General features: G+C 49.4%; 1 protein-coding gene across 1 annotated transcript; it reads right to left on the bottom strand.

The window, feature by feature from the left end:
- Positions 1–5,352: 5,352 nt before the first annotated feature.
- Positions 5,353–18,449, bottom strand: FSTL1 (follistatin-like 1; the record flags this gene model as incomplete). Its single annotated transcript, XM_009575396.1, has 9 exons — positions 5,353–6,128; positions 6,395–6,492; positions 8,223–8,333; positions 9,536–9,648; positions 10,428–10,546; positions 13,332–13,462; positions 15,088–15,120; positions 16,337–16,466; positions 18,330–18,449. Coding segments are annotated over 9 exons (900 nt in total), but the record flags the coding sequence as incomplete, so codon positions are not given.
- Between the last annotated feature and the right edge of the window lie 352 nt (positions 18,450–18,801).

Raw genomic sequence — 18,801 nt, forward strand, 5'->3', positions numbered from 1 at the left:
GGGCTGCTGGGGAACCGCTGGGTGCCCGCGGGGGGCCTGGAAATGGCACCTGCTCCCTGCAAAGGGTTGTACACCAGGCTCGCTGAACTTGGGCAGCGCTAAAGCTCCGAGTCCCTCTGACTGAAAAATTAAAAAATAACCTTCCTACTGTCCTTGCTACTCACTCCCAGACCCCGAGGGAAAGGTGCTCTCTCTTCCACCTGTGCCCAAGGCCTCTCTCTGCTGTGGCTGCTGGCGGCGGGGGCCGGGCCGTGGGGGCCCCCGCCCCAAAAAAACGGCCGGTGTTCTGTCCAGGGTTTGTCTGCTGCGGTCCTTGCAGTCCTGCTGCTGGCGGGGCACCAAAAGAGAGGTGTACCTTGGTGCATCTCCTCGCCCGGATGTGAAAAGACAGCTTTAATCCTGAGCTAGGGCATCGGCGGGAGTTAATCTGCAACACTTAAATCTGTCAGGCGAAGAGGCCTGATGCAGATTACAGAGTGATACGGAGATGACCCTGGTTGTACCATACGTGAACGGGCAACTCGAGATTTGTGATTTCAATTCATCGCCCTTTGGACACAGGTTAACAGCGGTGTAATTAGTAATCGCCCATTAGAAGAAGCAGCAGCAATGTGTGATGGCAATGAGAAGATTAACAGCCCAAGGGAACTTTTGCCCTGACCAAGTCTGGGCTTAAGAAACAGACTTGCTTCCTTGTGATGCATAGAGGAACCAAAAAGAAGTGAGCGGCAATCTCCCACCCGCTTAAAACACTTCATATACACAAAAGTCACTGTCATCTTAGAGTGGAAGAAATGTAAACAAACCACGGTTGGCTTGCACCAGCCAAGAGTTTAAAAACAATGCGTGAAGCAGTGACGATGCTGAATTCAAAGGTGTCCAGCATAGAGTGGACGAAACCCATGGTCCACTTGTCCTTCCTTTGGTGCTCCTATGAACTCTGGATTTTACCACTACAAATATTTTGAGGTGACAGCTCCCGTTCCTGAGTTGTCAAGGCTGTGCCCAGCCTTCAAGAAATGGTGTGCCGTAGTGGGTGGGAAAGAACAGGTCACCTTCCGTTGGACTTGTTTCATTTATTTTATAAGTCTCTATCGATTCACAGATGCAACCCAGAGATAGCTGCATAAGAGCAGACACTGTACCAGTATAGTTATTTCTTTCAGTATAGTTATTTCTTTTCAATATAATTTTGCCCTCTCTATGTAAGGAGGGTTTATGTAAGCACAAAAGTAAGGTCGTCTGGATTTTGCTCTTGTCTCCTGCAGTGCTTTAAGCCTGTGTTCTCCCAAAGTTGTGTCCTGCGAACTGGTTCAGTTTTTTTCAGGAACCGAGTCTTACTATAGATCAGTTTGCTCCCATCTTCAGAATTAAAGTTAATAAATACCTTACAAATGCAGTTCAGAGTCTTGATCAACCACTTAAACAGTCTATTTCTCAGTTTGAAGCTTAACAGGGCTGGAGAATTGTGAAGTGATTAAGTGTATGTAGCTATAGTGCAGCAACTCATTAATACTCAGGCGTGCTTAACTCCATAAACAGACAGGTCTGAATTTTTGCCAGGCCTCTGCTAGTAGTGGGCAACAGACTTTTTGCTGTTCCTCTCTCCCATCCCAAAATCATTTTGGTTCAGTAAATATGCACGATGCACAAGGCGAAGTATTTATAGTGCCATCTAGCTAAATTCATGGCTACTTCCTTGAATTCCTTCTTAAAATCCTGGGAAATTCTAGCAGTAGGAATTAAAGTAATAAAGCAGACCCACTTTGCAGTTGAGCAGTGAATGGGCACGGAATGCCACAGCTAAGAGTGCACACGCAGCAGCTGGTACACACTAAAGAGGCCATTTGGTATGAAAAGTAACATGTAAGTGGCAATGTTTCATCATTCAGTTCAGCAAAGGTGACATGAGCCATTCAGCCCTGTCTTCATAAGGTCATATTGGAAAGAAGAGGGACCTCAGGAAGGTCACCAGGCTGTTCTCCCATCTTAGGGTAGGACCAGCTATACTTGGTCTATTCCTGATGGCTGTCGCTCTAGTCTGTTCTTAAAATCCATACAGGGAGGAAGTCTGTGAAATATCAAGGAAGCATCTTCCAGTTCTTTGCTAACCTTGGGGTTCAAAAGCATTCCCTGATGTTTCATCTAGATCTGCCTTGACTGCCGCAACTGAAGCTACAGCGAGACGGGCACGTTCATCTCGGTAGCAGTCTCCACCTGAAGACAAACATTTAGAGCTTTCCTTCTTAACTGTGCCCAAAGCTTCTCATCTGCCCTTCTAAGTCACGTTTTCAAGGCCTTTAGTTACTATTTTTACTTGCCTCTGTGTTCTTTCCACCTGATCCACCCGTTTAGCGAAAGGCACTGCCCAAACCAGAAGGTACTCCAGCTGAGGCTCCCCTGATGCCACACGGGACGGAGCCACTGCCCCGTACTTCACTGCCTGTGTCCCTCTGTATTCTTCCCATTCTACAATGGTTTGCCTTCCTATCGGCAGTGTGACCCGAACTCACATTCGTCTTGTGATCACATCACACATGGGGAGCCGCTAGGTTTTTCTTTCCCAACAGCACAGATGGAGCGTGTGCTGGGGGAGCGAATGGGGATACTGAAAGGATTGTGGAGCAATCTCATCATTAAAAGCGCATGGCTGGGAAGCAGGAGTCGTGGCTGCCGCCTGCATCTCTGCCGCTGGCTCGCCACACGATTGCACCTTTCTGCTTCTCTCTGCTATACCTCAGTTTCCCCAGCTATAAAACAGAGACAGTCGTGTCTCACATGTGTCAAGCGCATTGAGATCTGTGTATAAATGTGCAAAAACACAGCTGATTTTTTTTTTGAAAACGAGGAGTGTGGCTTGTGAGAAATAAAACAAAACACGTGTTCTTTTTAAAATTTTGTTTCATTTATTTGGCAGTAATATCCAAACCCCCCCTGCTTCAAAAAAATTACAAAATCAAGTAAAATAAGTGCACTAAGGAAACCTACAGAATACTGATAAATTTCACACACGTACAGGAGGGAATATAGAGGGAGGAGTGGGACTTTTTTGTTTGTTGCTTAAATTTGGCTTTTTTAGGGGGGAAAAAAAAAAGCCTTCCCTGCCCCTTGCAGTCTGTACAGCAATTGTCCCAGAGGGCAACGGCTGGAATTCAGCACTCCCTTCCCCAGCAGCCAAGTCACCCTGCAGAAGTAGCGACCGACCAGTCTGCTGCGGGGTACGGTCTGGGCATCGCTCACCAAACGCTTGCCCTTCCCCTCAGGGTGGGGAGGCGAGATGTTTCGGTCCCCTTTGGGTACCGTAGCCCTTAGAACCGGCATCGCTCTCCACAGCGAGAGGGCACAAGGAGGAAAAGGCTCCACAGGCGGCAGCCCTTTCCATGGAGGCATGTTCACTGCACTCCCACCCCGCTGCCCCAGGCTATCCTAGGATATGTTGTATGGCTTGGAAGAGAGCTCAGCTTGCCTTGCCCAAGATGGCAGCCCATCTCTCTGCCTTCAGTGCAAGCGCAAGCTCTGTAAACCTCAACCGCCAGCACCCACCTCTCCAGCTGTCCCCAGCAGCCATCCTCGTAGACCGCACAGCTGCAGGAGACAGGAAGGGGACTAAAGAACGTATCGCATAATGCAGCCTACAGAAGCCCGTCAGCCGTGGATGAGCCTCCCCTTCCTGCACATGCTCTGCTACTCCCAGTTGGAGGTTTTCCTGACTGGAAATAAGATGTTATCCCCATCCAGGGAAAGCCTTTAAGGCAAGCTGTTGTGTTTTCTCTAAGGCACTTTAATGATCCAGGCTGGAAGGAAGTGAGCTGGGAGGCACAAACTACCTTTCAGAGCAGAGTTGGAATAAAGCAAAATATTTATTAACAATGTTCCTGTGACTCCAGATCCAGCACATGAAGCTGTTTTGCACATACTGTTGGGGATGAGCAAGGGTATGTCTAACGGGTGCTCCTATTCCACAAACCACTTCCTCCAGTGCCACCATTACCCTCAGCTCCTATGGACTCATTCCCCTCACCTTCACAGGTGACAGCTTCTCAAATGCAGACCCTCATGGGAAAAGAACCAGCCCCCTTCTGTATTTATTATGCCAAAACCTCTGAGCATGGCAGGGTAGATTATTATTCTCACTGAAAATGTGGCACTGTGCCAAAGTCAATGGAATTCCTCTGGGTTCACGTCAGGAAAACAGCTCAAAGACCAGACAGCCTTTAACAAACCTGGCGCTTGGGTGAGACCATAGGAGGGACTGAGCTTTCTTCTTTTCCTACACTTCCTAGGTACCAGCTCATTCTTCCTCTCCAAGGAAAGCACTGTGCAAAAATGGGAAGGTTGGGACAAAAGTCCTGCTGATCTTCACTCAAGCAGAACATGCTTTTGCAAATGCAAGTGGAGTTTCACTTGAGTAAGCACCATGGACTGCAAAACACCTGGGAACAACTGCTGAAGTTGCTCACAAACAGAAGGATGGAAGTCACAAGCAGTCATCTCGACTCAGGGTATGTGCAACTGCTTGGGATGCACAGAAGGGGCGTGAAGGGAATGTGGAAACAGGATGTTCAGGTGTGTGAGTGTATGAAGTACACTTGACAACTGCAGGAGAAAATCAGCTGGGCTTGAGGCTACAGAGTGATTGTCAGCAAAACAGCATTTCATCTATAACTAGGACCAATGCTCTGAGAAACGGGTCAGACGAAAATGATCCGTGAAGGGATGTGAGGGTGGTCAAAGATGGTCAGACCAAAGACACCGTGAAGTATGTCAGTAATGAGGTTTCCAGCCCTGACTCCAAACTCAGACCTGGAATCAAATAGTAATGCTGCTGCCTCACCCCAGAGGGAGATGGAAAGCCCAAGATGATGGCTAACAGCCCAGACTCCAAGTAAACAGTTTTCTAGGTAGTTAAGCCTTTTAAGATACCCTGCTAATGGGATTGCCTGGTCCCTCTGCCTCTAGACTACTTGGCACTTCCCTCTGGGCAATTTAGAGAAGCATGAGCACGGACTTTGAGCACATGGTCTAGCTAAGGGAGCAAGAGCTAGAGTGAGCTGCAGTGTGAATGCACGCCTGGTGAAACTAATTACATTCAGCCCTGTCTCTTCTTCCCATGAGGACATTGCTATCCCCAGCTGAGAAATACCCTGTAATGCAAGGCTCACAAGTTGCTTGTGGTGTTTGCGGTGGCTGAGTGCAGTGCGATACAAACTGTGCATGGGCATTACAGCACTGTCAATAACAAAAACCCACAGGCTGGGTTTTCTTGAAAGATCTAGAGCTACGAAACATACAAAAGCTGAATTACTACCATAGGAAATAAAGTACTTAAAAAAACCCAAAACAAAACAAAAGGGGGAGTCAGCATGTGAATGTGATAAGAAAAAAATACGATAGCACCTCTAAGGAAGGGGCAGGGAGAGTAAGAGTGAGATGAGGTCAAAAGGAACCATGTTGTGTTGGAGCCCACAATGTACTGGAGGAGCTGCTGGGGACAGTCCGGTGGAAAGCAAGGAGGAACGTGCTGGACTCATGCCAGCAGCATGGCACCACGACTTCCAGGTGTCACACCAGGCTGACCAGCTTTGAGGAGCTCGAACCAAAGGGGAGGGTAAGCAGGGCAAGGTCCTTGGCTAGCGATGCCCTGCAGCACACGTGCTAAGCCACAAAACTGCCGGGCCTGTATTTCTGCAGCCAAGGCCGGTGCTGACAATTGTATCGATTGAAGACCCCCTTTTCTATCCAGCACTGACCTCCGTCCTTTCCCCAGATCCAGGGGAACAAGAAATCCCTGTTAGCTCTTGGAGGGAGCAGCTGTCTGCTCTGGGAAAGGGTCCCAGAGGCTGCTCTAAGTCCCTCGCAGCCTTCCAAGGCCCCAGCAACGAAGCTCCCTGAACAGGTGGGCTCTGCTCCCCTTTCCTGGCCCCATTCTCTGTGTATTACAAAACAAATAACCCATCGCTATACAATGTAAATATCTGTGACTGGGCAACTGTAGCAGACACTTGTGCATACTGAGATCAGCACTGGAGGACAGGGCAGCAGGTTGGGCCCATCCTCCTGGGCTCCTCCGGTGTGGAGGCCCCTTACATCTCCTTGGTGCTCATTCTCTTAGTCTTCTCAGCCGTCTCCTAGAGAAAGAGAGCACAAAAGTGAAGCTCTGCACTGACACAGGAGCTGACAGTGCCCTGAAGCCTTTGGTCCATCCACAAGCAGTGCTAACACTGGCTTATACGTCAAAGCCCCCCCACACCTGTATTTGTCCCCACAGGCCACAGGGATCCCCCTTTACTGTGCTCCCCCTTCTACCAGAAGTCTCCAAGTGACAGAAGCAGAGGGAACCCCTCTTAGCAAGGAGAGACTTAGTGCAAGCAGATCTTCCCAGCCTCATGCTAACCTGATGCTTCTGCAGTTCCTGAACGTATCTAGCCAGCTCCTCCTCAGTCAAGTCTTGATCAGGTTGCTGTCTCTGAGCAGGCACCTTCTCATTCTTCCCTGCAAACAGAAACGGAGTTCAGCGTTATCACAAATGGAGGATACAAATTTCAGAGGCTGAACTACAGAGAACAAAAAGAGGCAGGTCGGTCACAGCATACCTCAAGCTTAGGAAAGCTTTGATGGAGGAAGGTATGGGCTGGCTTCTTAGAAAGAGAACGGGCCTTGTGGTTGCCTGGGACTTCAGACTGGGTATCCAGTCTGACCCCATCTCTCCCTCCCATGTGATAAATAACAAAACCACAAGGAAGAGGCTGCATATTATTTAACAGAAGCATGTATAATTAGTTCAAACTTCTTGGCGTCTTGTAGGGAATAAATGGAAGCTCAGTGCTATGCAAGTACAATAACTGATGCTTAATGAAGAGGTAATTTCGCTCAGTGGAGATGCAACTTGCTGATGTATCTGATCTGATTCTTTGGTTTCATTATTCCTCTAACAATAGCCTCTAACCCCTCTGCTGCTCTGACATGGGCAGAAAGTCAAGGAATTGTTGTCCCATTGCATGCTTCTGCCATGGATGCAGGGAACAAAGTAGGCAGCAAGACCGGGCGTTGCACGGCAACTTTGAAGGTTGTTTCTGGGGGGGGCAGCAAAAATAGTCTCTCATTTGGTTGCTTTAATCTCTGAGACCTACCCACAGCTCCTCTGAGCTCTATTAGTACTACAGTTATCTTTTCTGAGGTGAGTTCCTGCTGCCACAGCCCAGTCTGGGCTGAGGTGATCCCAAAGCCTCTGCTGCAGAAGGCCAGATAAATGTGGAAGAAACTTTATACGTACTTGTTGCTGTTCCCCTCTTTCCTTCATCTGCCCTGGCAGAAGCTACTGGCTATAGATCTGAACTAACGTACTGCTGACAGCTCCTGCACAGCACTGAAAACTAAGCTCATGCAAAGGCCTGGTTTCTAGGGAAGAAGGCCAGAAAAATGCAGCGCAGTGCAGAGGGTGGACGTGGCTCCTTGAAAAGGACCCGTACATTTCCCAAGGCAGGGGAAAGCTGGCTTTCCACTGGCCCTGGACCGTCTGTGAGAAGGCAAAATGGAGAGCCGTTGTTCACAACCCCACCGCGACTTCCCACAATTGTAACATGGCTGTGAAAGTTTAAAAAGGACCTTCCAGAGGAAGAACAGAGAGACCTACAACCCTGCCTTACTATAAACACCACCTCCCTTCATCTCCATCACCATTATTTTCTTTTACTTCTACAGTTCTTACAGCAAGAAGCTAAAGTGCTCTCTTGACATTACTAGATGAAGTCTCCTATCTCCTCTCTGGGGCAAGACAAGACCCTAGCTCCAGTTTTACAGACAGCTTAAACACAGATAGAGTGAGGATACTGACATACATACAGGAAAGCTGACTTGCTCACACCTACACATATGGTTGCAGACAGTGACCTATTTGGTCTCTGCATGCCCCAAGCCAGCTGGATGCAGAGTAGCTCTGGTCTGGAAGGTTTGGTGCTGACCTTTCATGACACCAAATCCGAACTACAAATCCCAGCAGCATTGCCCACAACCCAGTTACACACTTCTGCCCTCTAAAACAAAACCAGCTTGGGTTTGGCCAACATGAAGCATGGGAGGGTGATGCAGAAGCCACCCATAAAGAAGCTAAGGAAGAACTGGAGAGAGAAGAAATCTGGATAGCTGGTGCCCTTGGAAAGATAGAAAGCAAAAACCCTTTTTGTACAAAACCAATACAGCAACTGTCTGGAGAGCATACGGACCTTCGCATGTCATTGCAGTGCACACCCAGTTCCCACAGGCACAGACGCAGCGGTTGCACTCCACCTGAGTCTCTGCTCCATCCTCATAGGTTTCATCTTCCAGGGCACACTCTAGAGAGGCACAAAGCAAGGGCAGTGGTTGTGAGATAGCGAGCAGGCTAAAGACAACATACTTTGGAGATGCCTTGAGAAAGAAGAGTTTTGGAGGAGGCCTTCCTTCCCCTAACCACCAAAAGTTAGGGGAATTGACTAAAACATTCATGCTGAATTTGGTGTGTGAAATCAGCCAAAAAATAATTTGGGAAAGTCAAACACTTTATTTTGCCTCCTCAAAAGAACACATTTCAATTGCTCAATTCCAAATGAAATCTCAGTATTGGATTTGTTTGAATTTCCTAATCTGTTAGACATAGAATAGAACCCCCAAAGTGAAACTTTCGGTTACTCTGAAATAATTCCTGTTCCAGGTAGGGAGAAGTTGGGGAAATGATTTGTGTATTTGCTGTTCTGAGAAAGAAAGGGGAATAAAAAAAAGGTTTCTCATTTCAGCTCACATTTCTTCTCACAGCTCTATTACATGTTTAAGTCGAGGCCCCCAAAGAACTCAAGGGCCTGTATGGTGTTAAGCGAAAACCAGCTGATCATGTTTTCTGGAGGAGGTGCAGCATCCCTAGCTTCCCACTGAGACAGGCAACAGAGGATTCAACTTAATATTCCCTAAGAAGCATAGCCTCTGTCTGCTCCTCGGTGCCACCACAGTGGGATGTAAATCCGGCACCTTTGGAACAGCACCCCCTGAGGAGACAATTAGATGAATGGCTAGGCAAGCCTGGTCAAGCAGAACACTAAGCTGCTTCCACGTGAACTGTAGCACTAAGCAGGATTTGGAAGGATAGTGAACGTTGAGATGTTCATCAGGAAGGCTCTCTGTGTGAAAGGCAGAGCATAGCAGGACTTTGGTCTGGTCTGACTTTCGTAAGTTATCCAGATGTGAATTCCTCACACGATTTATCTCCGCACTGTTAAATACATGTCTTGACCTTCCAAGCATACCATATCCATTTGACCTACACCCTTGCTTCTAAAATCCAAACTTTTTTCATCACAAGCCCTGTGGGAGCTCTGGGACAGAAAAAGCAGTACTTTTGACAATGCAGGGACAAGGGGTGCTGTCGGATGGGAAGTAGGCGTATATCAACATTATCTCTGGGAGTGGAGTTACAGCATCCGATGTCTGGCTCAAAGCTGGTCTCTTTTCTTTCCTCCCTTCCCAGGACCCCTCTGGTTCCCCAGCATAAGTGAGGAGTTCCTACTTTTCTCTGGTGGGTTGAAGGATGGGCTGAGGCACTTGAGAAATTCATTGAAGCTGAGCTTCCAGTCAGCATTTTCATCTGACAGCTCGATGAGGGCATCTACGCAGAGTCCCCTGAAAGGAAACACAGAGGCATGTTCTGCACAGGGCTGTACCAGGCAGGTCCCTGCTCTACTGGCTTCAGAGTACAGAGGAGTAAAACCAGTAATAACCAGGAAGGCTCTGAGATGCCTGGCAGAAGTGGCTTCCCTAAGGAAACCTCACTGCATACAGACAAAAGAAAAAATACTCCCTTGGCTGGCGAAGGGCTGGGAGCTGAGGAGATATTCAGAACAGCAAGAATAGGACCCTGTTGACATCTACATGCTGTCACATCAGTACAGAGGCCAGCACAGCCTAACCACAAGCAGCCTGTTCTCCTCAGTCTCACACACAGTGGCACATACACAGAAAAATGGGAACCTCTCAAACTACATTTTCATGTGATGCTTGCACCAGCTCTAACTGCAGGCTGCCCATGGGCTGTGTTTTCCCACCATCTTCCTTGCACTGCATCTAGCTACGAGGCAAAAGCTGAGTAAAGTCCATTGGAAAGTTAATTTATTAGGAAATAAAAAAGACAACAAATTTTCTGTCACCCAACTCACCTTCTGGCTGCACACTTACTAGATTTAAGGCAAAAAGGGATTAGAATACATGCCTAAAGTGAAGGGTAAGGGTGGGACTGCTCCTTTTGGTGGTATTCACACCTAATTAAGTGAGAAGCCACTTCATACAGAGTTATCTTTGTTAGTCCAAGCCCTAACTGATATTTTCCATGAGTGGATTTTCATGCCCCCTTCTACCACATCTGGCCCCCTGGCCTTCCTTCTGGCATCCTGTCCACTGCCCACCTGAGCAGCTTGTTGGTCTCCTGGTCCACGTAAGTGGTGATGTTGACAGCAGTCTCATTCTGCTCCACAAACTTCAGGAATTCAGTGGAGTCCAAGCGAGAATCGCCATCGTCAAAACTCTGTAGGGAAAAAAAAATAGGAAAATGTGAGAGGGTCTGATTTATCAGTTCAGGGTACCCCTTTCTTCTCCCTCTTCCATATGTACTTAGCATTTTTGAAGGTTTAGTGAAACAGGTTGCATCATCCCTGTTTTGCACAAAGAACAGAGGCCCAGAGAAAAGCAGCAACATATCCATACTAGCATCAGAACTGGGAGACATGATCCTAGCCTTGTTCTCACCGATAAGCTACGCTGCCTCTCATTCACCTCCTGCTGCTTGATTTATGGCTCTAACCCCATTTCTTCTCTTTGTTCCAGCCAGCTCTCAGCCTTCTTATATACCGCCTGCCTTAAAGCAGACCAGTTGCATTCAGGGAGGTGTCAGCTTTCCAATACGTGTAAATCCAAAGCTGTGCCTGGACTGTGACAGTGACAAAAGGGAAAAATCACAGGAAGCAATTTTCTGCTGATCCCAAAGAAGGAACAATTTAATGCAACAGCCCAACGCCTCGCCACCAACTTCTTAAGGTCCTGACAGGACGCCTGGCACTGAAGAGCAGGATGTTTAGCCCCAGAATCCTGGCTCCACTCCCAAAGAAGTAATTGCATTTTGCCTTCCTGTTTGGAGATGTCATATCACAGTGCTGGGCACTCGGCAGGAACTGCTGGGCCCCCTCAGAGACAGCTGTATTGCAGGGAGGGGAAAACGAATTCTGCACACAGACTGCTGCCGGTTAATTTTTGCTGTGTGACTTGGGGCAGGTCACTGCGTCTCCTCCTGCAGTGCTTCCAGGAATGCTGGAAGAGACACTGCCTGTTGTTACCTCTATGTGGTTCAGGAGAAACCTGTAGGGCTAGGAGAATTACTCTGCGCGCTGTAGCCTGTGTATAACTGCTCCATTAACATGTTTCAACTTCTACTAGACTCTGAAGCCTCTTGTCCCGCTATTTCTTGTGAAAGTGACTGCAGTTCCCTTAATGACCGAGAGTCAGTTAAGCTAGTTTTCTTGCCTTTCAATGCTATGGTATGCATTTACGTGTTCCCCCAGAGACCCTCCAAAACAGAGCAGCTTCCCACTACCGGCCTTGCTCCTCTTGAAATAACGTCCTCCAAGGTCAAGGCCTGCCTGCTGTACAACCCACACCCCAGTGATCCACACAAGTCAGGCTTCCAGGAGGGAAACAGCTTAATGCCACATCTACAAACCTCCCCATCAAGGAGAAAAGGGAAAAGCTTAATGTCATCTTTATCTCCAGTTTTATTACCTGCAGGGCAGGAATCAGGCCATTCGCAGCGCAGCGTGCAGAGCCCCAGGGCTGGGCATGGTAGAATTCCTCCAGCGACAGCGGAGCATCATTGGTGAAACAAATTTGTGTGTATTTGAACCCATTTAGTTTGCTTTGCTTGTATTCCAAGCTCTGAATTCTGCTTTAAAAGTATTTCAAAGCTTTAAGGGTTGTTGATATGGTGTACTACCACCTGACAGAGAAGGAAATTCCTCCTTTGGTCGAGAAAAGGTATGGCTTTGTCATGGAAACTTTCACTCACTTGTGCCTGGCATCAGTGCTCCACAAAAAGGGGGACAATAAAAAGAACCTGAGGCTGTCTGCCTCTAAGCTGCAGCCACGGGATTTTACCAGCACCCTGACAGGCGTGGGGCTGGCGGGGGTGACCTGGCTGTGCGGCGGCAGTGGAGCAAGCCTGTGGCTGGCTCATGCATTTCAGCAAAGCCCATGGCCTGGGGAGACTCTCCGCAAAGGCAGCTGGGGACAGCACGTTTGCAGGGGGAGGGGACTGCGCAGCTCCCCACCGCAGGATGCCGCTTCTTTCGGGTGCTGGCAGGCGCCGGCGGGGGTGCCCGAGGCAGTGGGCCACAAGTGGGTTTCCACAGACGGAGCAGCATTAATGGCTACAAAGGCGAAGACGCTCTCTGGAGCGTGGGGACCAGCTCCTGTGTCTCACCAGGGGGTGCCATTGCCATGGCAAATTTGCTTGCAGCGCTAACTCCTGTCAGGCACCATTAATCTCTCGCTGTCAACAGCTTATGATTTAAACACTCTCCCCCTTTCCCCACCTGCTCCTCCAGCTCCATCCTGAATGCTTTGAAGTCTTTATCAGGAACTGGGCGTGAGGGGGAGGGACGCAGCAGTGCATGTGGCAGGACCATGGGAGAAGCCTGTGATCTGCTGGTTACAAAAGGGGGTGGGGATGGGCTGAGGGACAGACTGACAGGGAGGAGGGAAGAGGAAGGGGATTATTGCGGGGCCCGAGACTCAGGAGCGGTTCCTCTCTCTCTGCAGAGCACTAGGGAACTGCCAGCTCTCAGCCACACTGGGCCACACTCCTTGCAAGCAAATATTCACCTTGAAGCCCCCAGGTGTCCCCTATCCCCACCTCAGCACAGCCTTGGGACTGTCTGGAACAAAGGATCAGCGGCCCCTGCCCTGGCTTCCTCCTCCTTCTCCCTGCATTTCCAGCGCTTTCACCCACCTTTTCTCTTCTGGCTATCTTTTGTCCCCTGAGATCAGTTCTTCTCTACCCTGCCTCAGGCACACTTGGCCTGCCCTCCTCCTTTTCCCCAGGACAGATCCCCAGGGATGCTCCAGGTCTGGGCTGTCACGTAGCCGTGTCAGTGGCTCTGTCAGCAGCTGCTGCAGGCAGCCCATAACACATCACATCTTTGGCTCCCAGCTTGACAGGCCCATCACACACTGGAGCCTCTTGGGTGTGGCGAGGCAGCTGCTTTGCAGTGACAGGGCAAGAAATGTTCTCCGGCCTCTGAGGCAGGCGCTGCTCTACTTGCCTTGAAATACTTGTCCAGGACTTCACTGTAGTTGCTGCCCTTGGAAAACCAGCCGTCTGGGATAATCTCAGCTTCCAGCCACTGGATGACGCGGCGACGAAGCTCGTCCCTGTCTGACTGGTAGCAGACAACTGTAACGGGAGAAGGTGTAGCAGAAGAAAAAGCAAGGATGAGAGAAATGTAGTTGGCAGGGAGACCACAGAGAGAAGACTGGAAATAAAAGCCAGCTAGCCAGCTCTGATGGCAGTTTGCAGGCCCCTCCGACCTTGGAGATGCACCACTTCCAGATCAAAGCAGGGGTGCCATGTGCTGAATGGCGGATGGGCTGTGGGTGACACCATGTGGCAAGGCGAGAAAACGACACTCCTTCCAAAGCTCTTCTGTCTTCCCATCCCTGAAGCTTGTGGAAGAACAACCCAGAGCTGACTCATCTTGGTGTGAAGAGTCCCCAGACTGAGGGAGGAAGGTGACGGACAGTGTCCGCAGGCTACCTGATGCCATGCAGAACAGGCATTTGGCCGTCAACCCCCTCAAGTACCAAAACCTTTATCCTCTGCAAGGGTGAAGACTAGACTGAGCAAGCCTTTCCACCACGCTGTCCCCAAGACTTGAATTTTAGGGCCTACTAACTCAGGAGATTTCGTTTCTTCAAACCCCTGACTTGTCCACTCTGATTGGAAATGAGAGGGGGTCAAGTTGGGCTTGTTCACAGTGCTTTCTACAGTCACAGGTTTTTCTAGGTGGATATCGCTTTGCATGCTAGTATATTGCATTTACAAGCAAAACTGAAAGCCTAGATCTTCTGGCTTCTGTGAGTTGTCACACCTGCCCAGAGGTCAATGGAGCCAGAAAGGGAATCAGCGTGCATTCGTGTCACTTACACACACTAATGATCTCCTGAATCCAGTGACTACAATCACAGCCAGACAGATAGATGAAAAAAAAACCTGTAAGGATTCTGCATATTTTATTTTTAACTTTCTTAAAACTGCTTTAAGGTGGTGACCGTGCCTTGACATGGTCCTTTCCCTTAAGCTTGTACGAAGGTTTGCTCTCATCTGTCCTAGGAAGCTGAAGTTGATGATTATACAGCTCCAGCACTCAGAAGCCATGGATGGGAAAAGGATCCCCTGATGACGCACAGGCCATGGTCCCAAAATCCATAGTCTAAGTACACAAGGCAATGCATAAGAGGAGAAACCAGGCACAGAGAATCAAAGACACTTGTTGGCTGATGGGAGACGTGGTTCAGCTACACCTCCAAGCTCCCTGACAGTGCCCCATTCGTTACATTGTGCTGGCTCTCTGCCCCTGCGCCCATCGGTTAATCGCTCCTGAAGCAAAGTCTCCTTTCGAAAGAGTGCTCTTGGAGCTGGGGACATAGCTCCACAGTTATTGTGTCTTAGATCCCCAATGAACTATGCAAAAGAGTGTCTCTTCCCTCAGTCTGAATGATGAACACAGCTTATGTCCCTAGGGGCAAACTGGGTTTCACTGCACCTCTTACATGCTCAGAGTCCCCGAGACATCCCAGCACAGTGAAGAGCCCAGGAGATGTATGAGCTCTGAAAGGTTACCCAGGAGTAAAGAGCTGGGCAATCATATTTCAGCTGATTTATCAACTCAGACTCTGCTACAGCCAGTGCAGAGGTATGACTTTTACACAGAGCTGTGCAACCCCCCAGCAGACCTTCCTCCCCATCTCTTCTCCCAAATTCATACAGAGGCCCCAGCCAGAAAGGAGATGGCTTCTTACCTGGACTTGCAGCTGGATTCTCAGACTTCTTCTCTGTTAATGGAAAGACAGAAGAGGACATTTCTGATGCAACATGAAGCAATATGAACCTCTTCCCACCCTAGGAGCCACTTGGGCAAGAGCAGAGGAACCTGGGAGTCTTTGGAAACATGAGGGCCACGTGTATGATTAAGGGACTGGAACACCTGTCACCCCACGGGAAGACTGAGGACTGTTTAGCCTGAAGAAGAGAAGGCTCAGGTGCAATCTCATCAATGTTTATGTATCTGATGGGAGGGAATGAAGAAGAATGAGCCAGACTCTTCTCCGTGGTGTCCAGTGACAGGGCAAGAGGCAGCGGGCACATATTTAAACACATGAAATTCTGTCTGAACATAAGAAAACACTTTTTTACTGTGCGGCTGGCATGGGGGTGAGTTGAACAGGCCCACCGTTGAGGCAAAATCCTTGCTCCTAAAGTTCTTGAAGTCACTCATGAACATGGATGGTAGTACAGGCTGTGGGGGTTTATCCTGAGAGTCTAACCTTCCTCCAGCAGGTAGACTGAGACCTGCCTGGCTGAATCCACAAGCTCAGAGAGAAGCAGGCAGGAGCAAGAAGTTGCTCTGCTCTCCTGAGTGCCCCCCTCCCAGCAACCTAGGGAGACAATAGTTCCCACCACAACCAAGGTGTCAGGGTCCTAAGTGCACTAATGAGGGCATTAATGGCCCTGCCAGCCTCACCTAGGGCCTCCATTCACACTCTCTACCCATGAGCCCAGGAGCTCCATTTCAGCTGATGTCTTGGCCCCTAGTCCTTGCCTGGGATTATGTTGTAGGTATGCTTTTCTCCAACTCTGTTGCAACCATTCCTGTACCTGCCATAGCGACTGCTGATCTAGGCCCTGACCTGGTGACTGTCTTCCCACCTTGATCTCAGACCTGCTGTAGACTGCATCACTATGGACTTGTCTGGCAATTATTGGCCAGATCTAACTGGTCTGATCCTGGTTACCATCACCAGAACTGATCCTGACCTGATTTCATGGCTTGACTTCAGGCCTACTTCATCACCAAACTTGCCTGGTGATCTGGACCCTTGGCTGAACCTGGCTATCGTTCCCAGGCTTGCCCTGTTTACCCTGCTTTGCAACTGTAATACAGGGTCCTGGCTGGCTAGACCTCTGCCTTGCCTTGTTATCACGCTTGGCTCCCAGCTCTCCTTCCCTTAGAGAGCAGTCGCCCCTCATCGCTCCCTGACACAGGGTTACCTTTACAGTGGCCATCGTAATCCACCTGGATCTTGGAGCCAGTGAGGCAGGCATCACGGTGCAGCTCACAGTGGTTCAGGTACGTCTTACCATTGCTACCGCACACAGGCCTCTTGTGAGGTTTGCATTGCTGTGAGAGAGCCAGAGAAGACAGCATTTTACCTGCCTCGTCAGGACAGCTAGAGGGAGGCAGGTGAGTCCCAGCATCAGCCCAACTCAACAGAAGCCTTTGGCACAGCCCCCTTAGCCCAAAAGGTGTTTGCAGCAGGCTGAACACTCCCATTGCCACCCCAAAAAAACCCATACAGAGAAGCCTGTGTGGGTTCAAAGGCTTCACTTCATCCCAGCCTCTGGCACCACCACCATGACAAGAGCCTTCCTGAAAGCAGAGCCCAGCAGAGAAATCAGTGCCCAGCTGTGCTGGTTTGGGCTGGGATAGAGTTAATTTTCTTCATACCAGTAGCTGGTATGGGGCTATGTTTTGGATTTGTGCTGAAAACAGTGTTGATAACACAGGGATGTTTTCATTATTGCTGAGCAGTGCTTACACAGAGTCAAGGCCTTTTCTGCTTCTCACCCCACCCCACCAGTGAGCAGGCTGGGGGTGCACAAGAAGTTGGGAGGGGACGCAGCTGGGACAGCTGACCCCAACTGACCAAAGGGATATTCCATACCATATGACGTCATGCTCAGCATGTCAAGCTGGGGGAAGAAGAAGGAAGGGGGGACATTCAGAGTGATGGCGTTTGTCTTCCCAAGTAACTGTTACATGTGATGGAGCCCTGCTTTCCTGGAGATGGCTGAACACCTGCCTGCTGATGGGAAGTAGTGAATGAATTCCTTGTTTTGCTTTGCTTGCATGTGTGGCTTTTGCTTTGCCTATTAAACTGTCTTTATCTTAATCCATGAGTTTTCTCACTTTTACTCTTCCAATTCGCTCCCCCATTCCGCCGGGGGGAGTGAGTGAGCGGCTTTGTGGTGCCTAGTTGCTGGCTGGGGTTAAACCACAACACCAGCATAAATACTGAGAGTAATCCTGCAAGTGTTGCTCTGTGTGCCATGGATGTGCCTGTCCAGAGGTGTTTCTGTTAATCTGTTCTGTGCACGTCTGCTTACTCAGCTCTGTTGCACGTCTTTGTAGACTCTGCTCCACCTTTCTGCAACCGAATGTAGAATACACCATGAGCCATGAGCAAACAGCACGGCCTACAGCAGAGGGAGAGTTCACCAGTGCCACTGTTCAGGCTGTGGGCTTCTTTCTCGTGTCCCTTTCAGTCTGGCCAAGCCTACGCAGAGTGACAGACTCTCTTCCTGCTAACAGGGCATTTCAACTCTCCAGCGCCCAGACTGGCCGCATCAGAGCTGCAGGCTCTGAGGGGAGTGGGAACAAAGAGCCTCACACCCATTCCCAGGAGCCAGGCAGGAATGGTTTGAAAGCACAGGCAGAGTGGAGCAGGGAGACACTGTGTCTCTACAGCTGGGAAATGCTCTTCTAATCATCTCCGGCTCCCTGCTGGATGAAGCTATTCATCCTCACAGCACTCTACCACAATTATTTCCATTTTACAAAAGCTGATTTTTAGTAGGGTGCTTGTAACCTCCTCAAACAAGATGCCAGTGAGGGAAGGCTGTCTTGGAGCTCGCAGACCACTCCCTACAGTGCCCTCCAAAGCCAGCTGCATATCAATACCCTACTGGGTTTTCCCAACAAAAGACCTCCAGCCAAGTCTCCTGTGCATGTAAAGACCCTAGGCAGTTGTGCGAATAGCACAGCTGCAAGCCCCAGACAATATCTACCCTACAGGGCTCTTCCCCCACAGCACACTAGGAAAAGCCCTGCTGTTTGAAGAGCTGCTGTGAATTTGCAGCTGTTCCAAAACAGCCATAGCCCTCATCCCATCATGGGACCCTTCCAGCAACCAAAACCCAGACGGGGGGCGGGGTGGTAGTGGTGACACCCATCCCAGATGCAGAAGCTGTGCCGCCCTCCTACCTCAATGCAGAGGCAGGTTGGCTCTCCCTTCTCTGTCACTGCACACTCCCGCCCAGCTCCGCAGAAAACATTGGCACAGATCTTGGATTTGCTCCTTGGCTCCTCCTGCAAGATACAAAGTAAAAGACACAAAATACATCAAGTTACCCGGAAGAGCAGCAACACAGCTTTAAAAAAGTAACACATTTAACTTCTAGACTGGACTAAAGAACACCAAGGCGGTAAGGCACGGATTACAGAACAAGAGAGACATGACTGAAATACATGAGCAGCTCAGACAATAACCAGGAGCAGACACAAGAGCTAGGGCTACAGCCCCAGCAATAGAGAACTTCCTTGAGGTCATTCCCGGAAAATCACCTAGGAGAACTGGAACAAACAGGAGCAAGAGAAAGCCTAGCATGAATGGCAAGAATAATTCGCCACTGCCGTCTTCAAAATTTTTTTCATGGAGGACAGGGAGCAGAAATGT

The sequence above is a fragment of the Fulmarus glacialis genome, unplaced genomic scaffold (genome assembly GCF_000690835.1).
Source record: "Fulmarus glacialis isolate BGI_N327 unplaced genomic scaffold, ASM69083v1 scaffold35053, whole genome shotgun sequence".
NCBI classification, from domain to species: Eukaryota; Metazoa; Chordata; class Aves; order Procellariiformes; family Procellariidae; genus Fulmarus; species Fulmarus glacialis.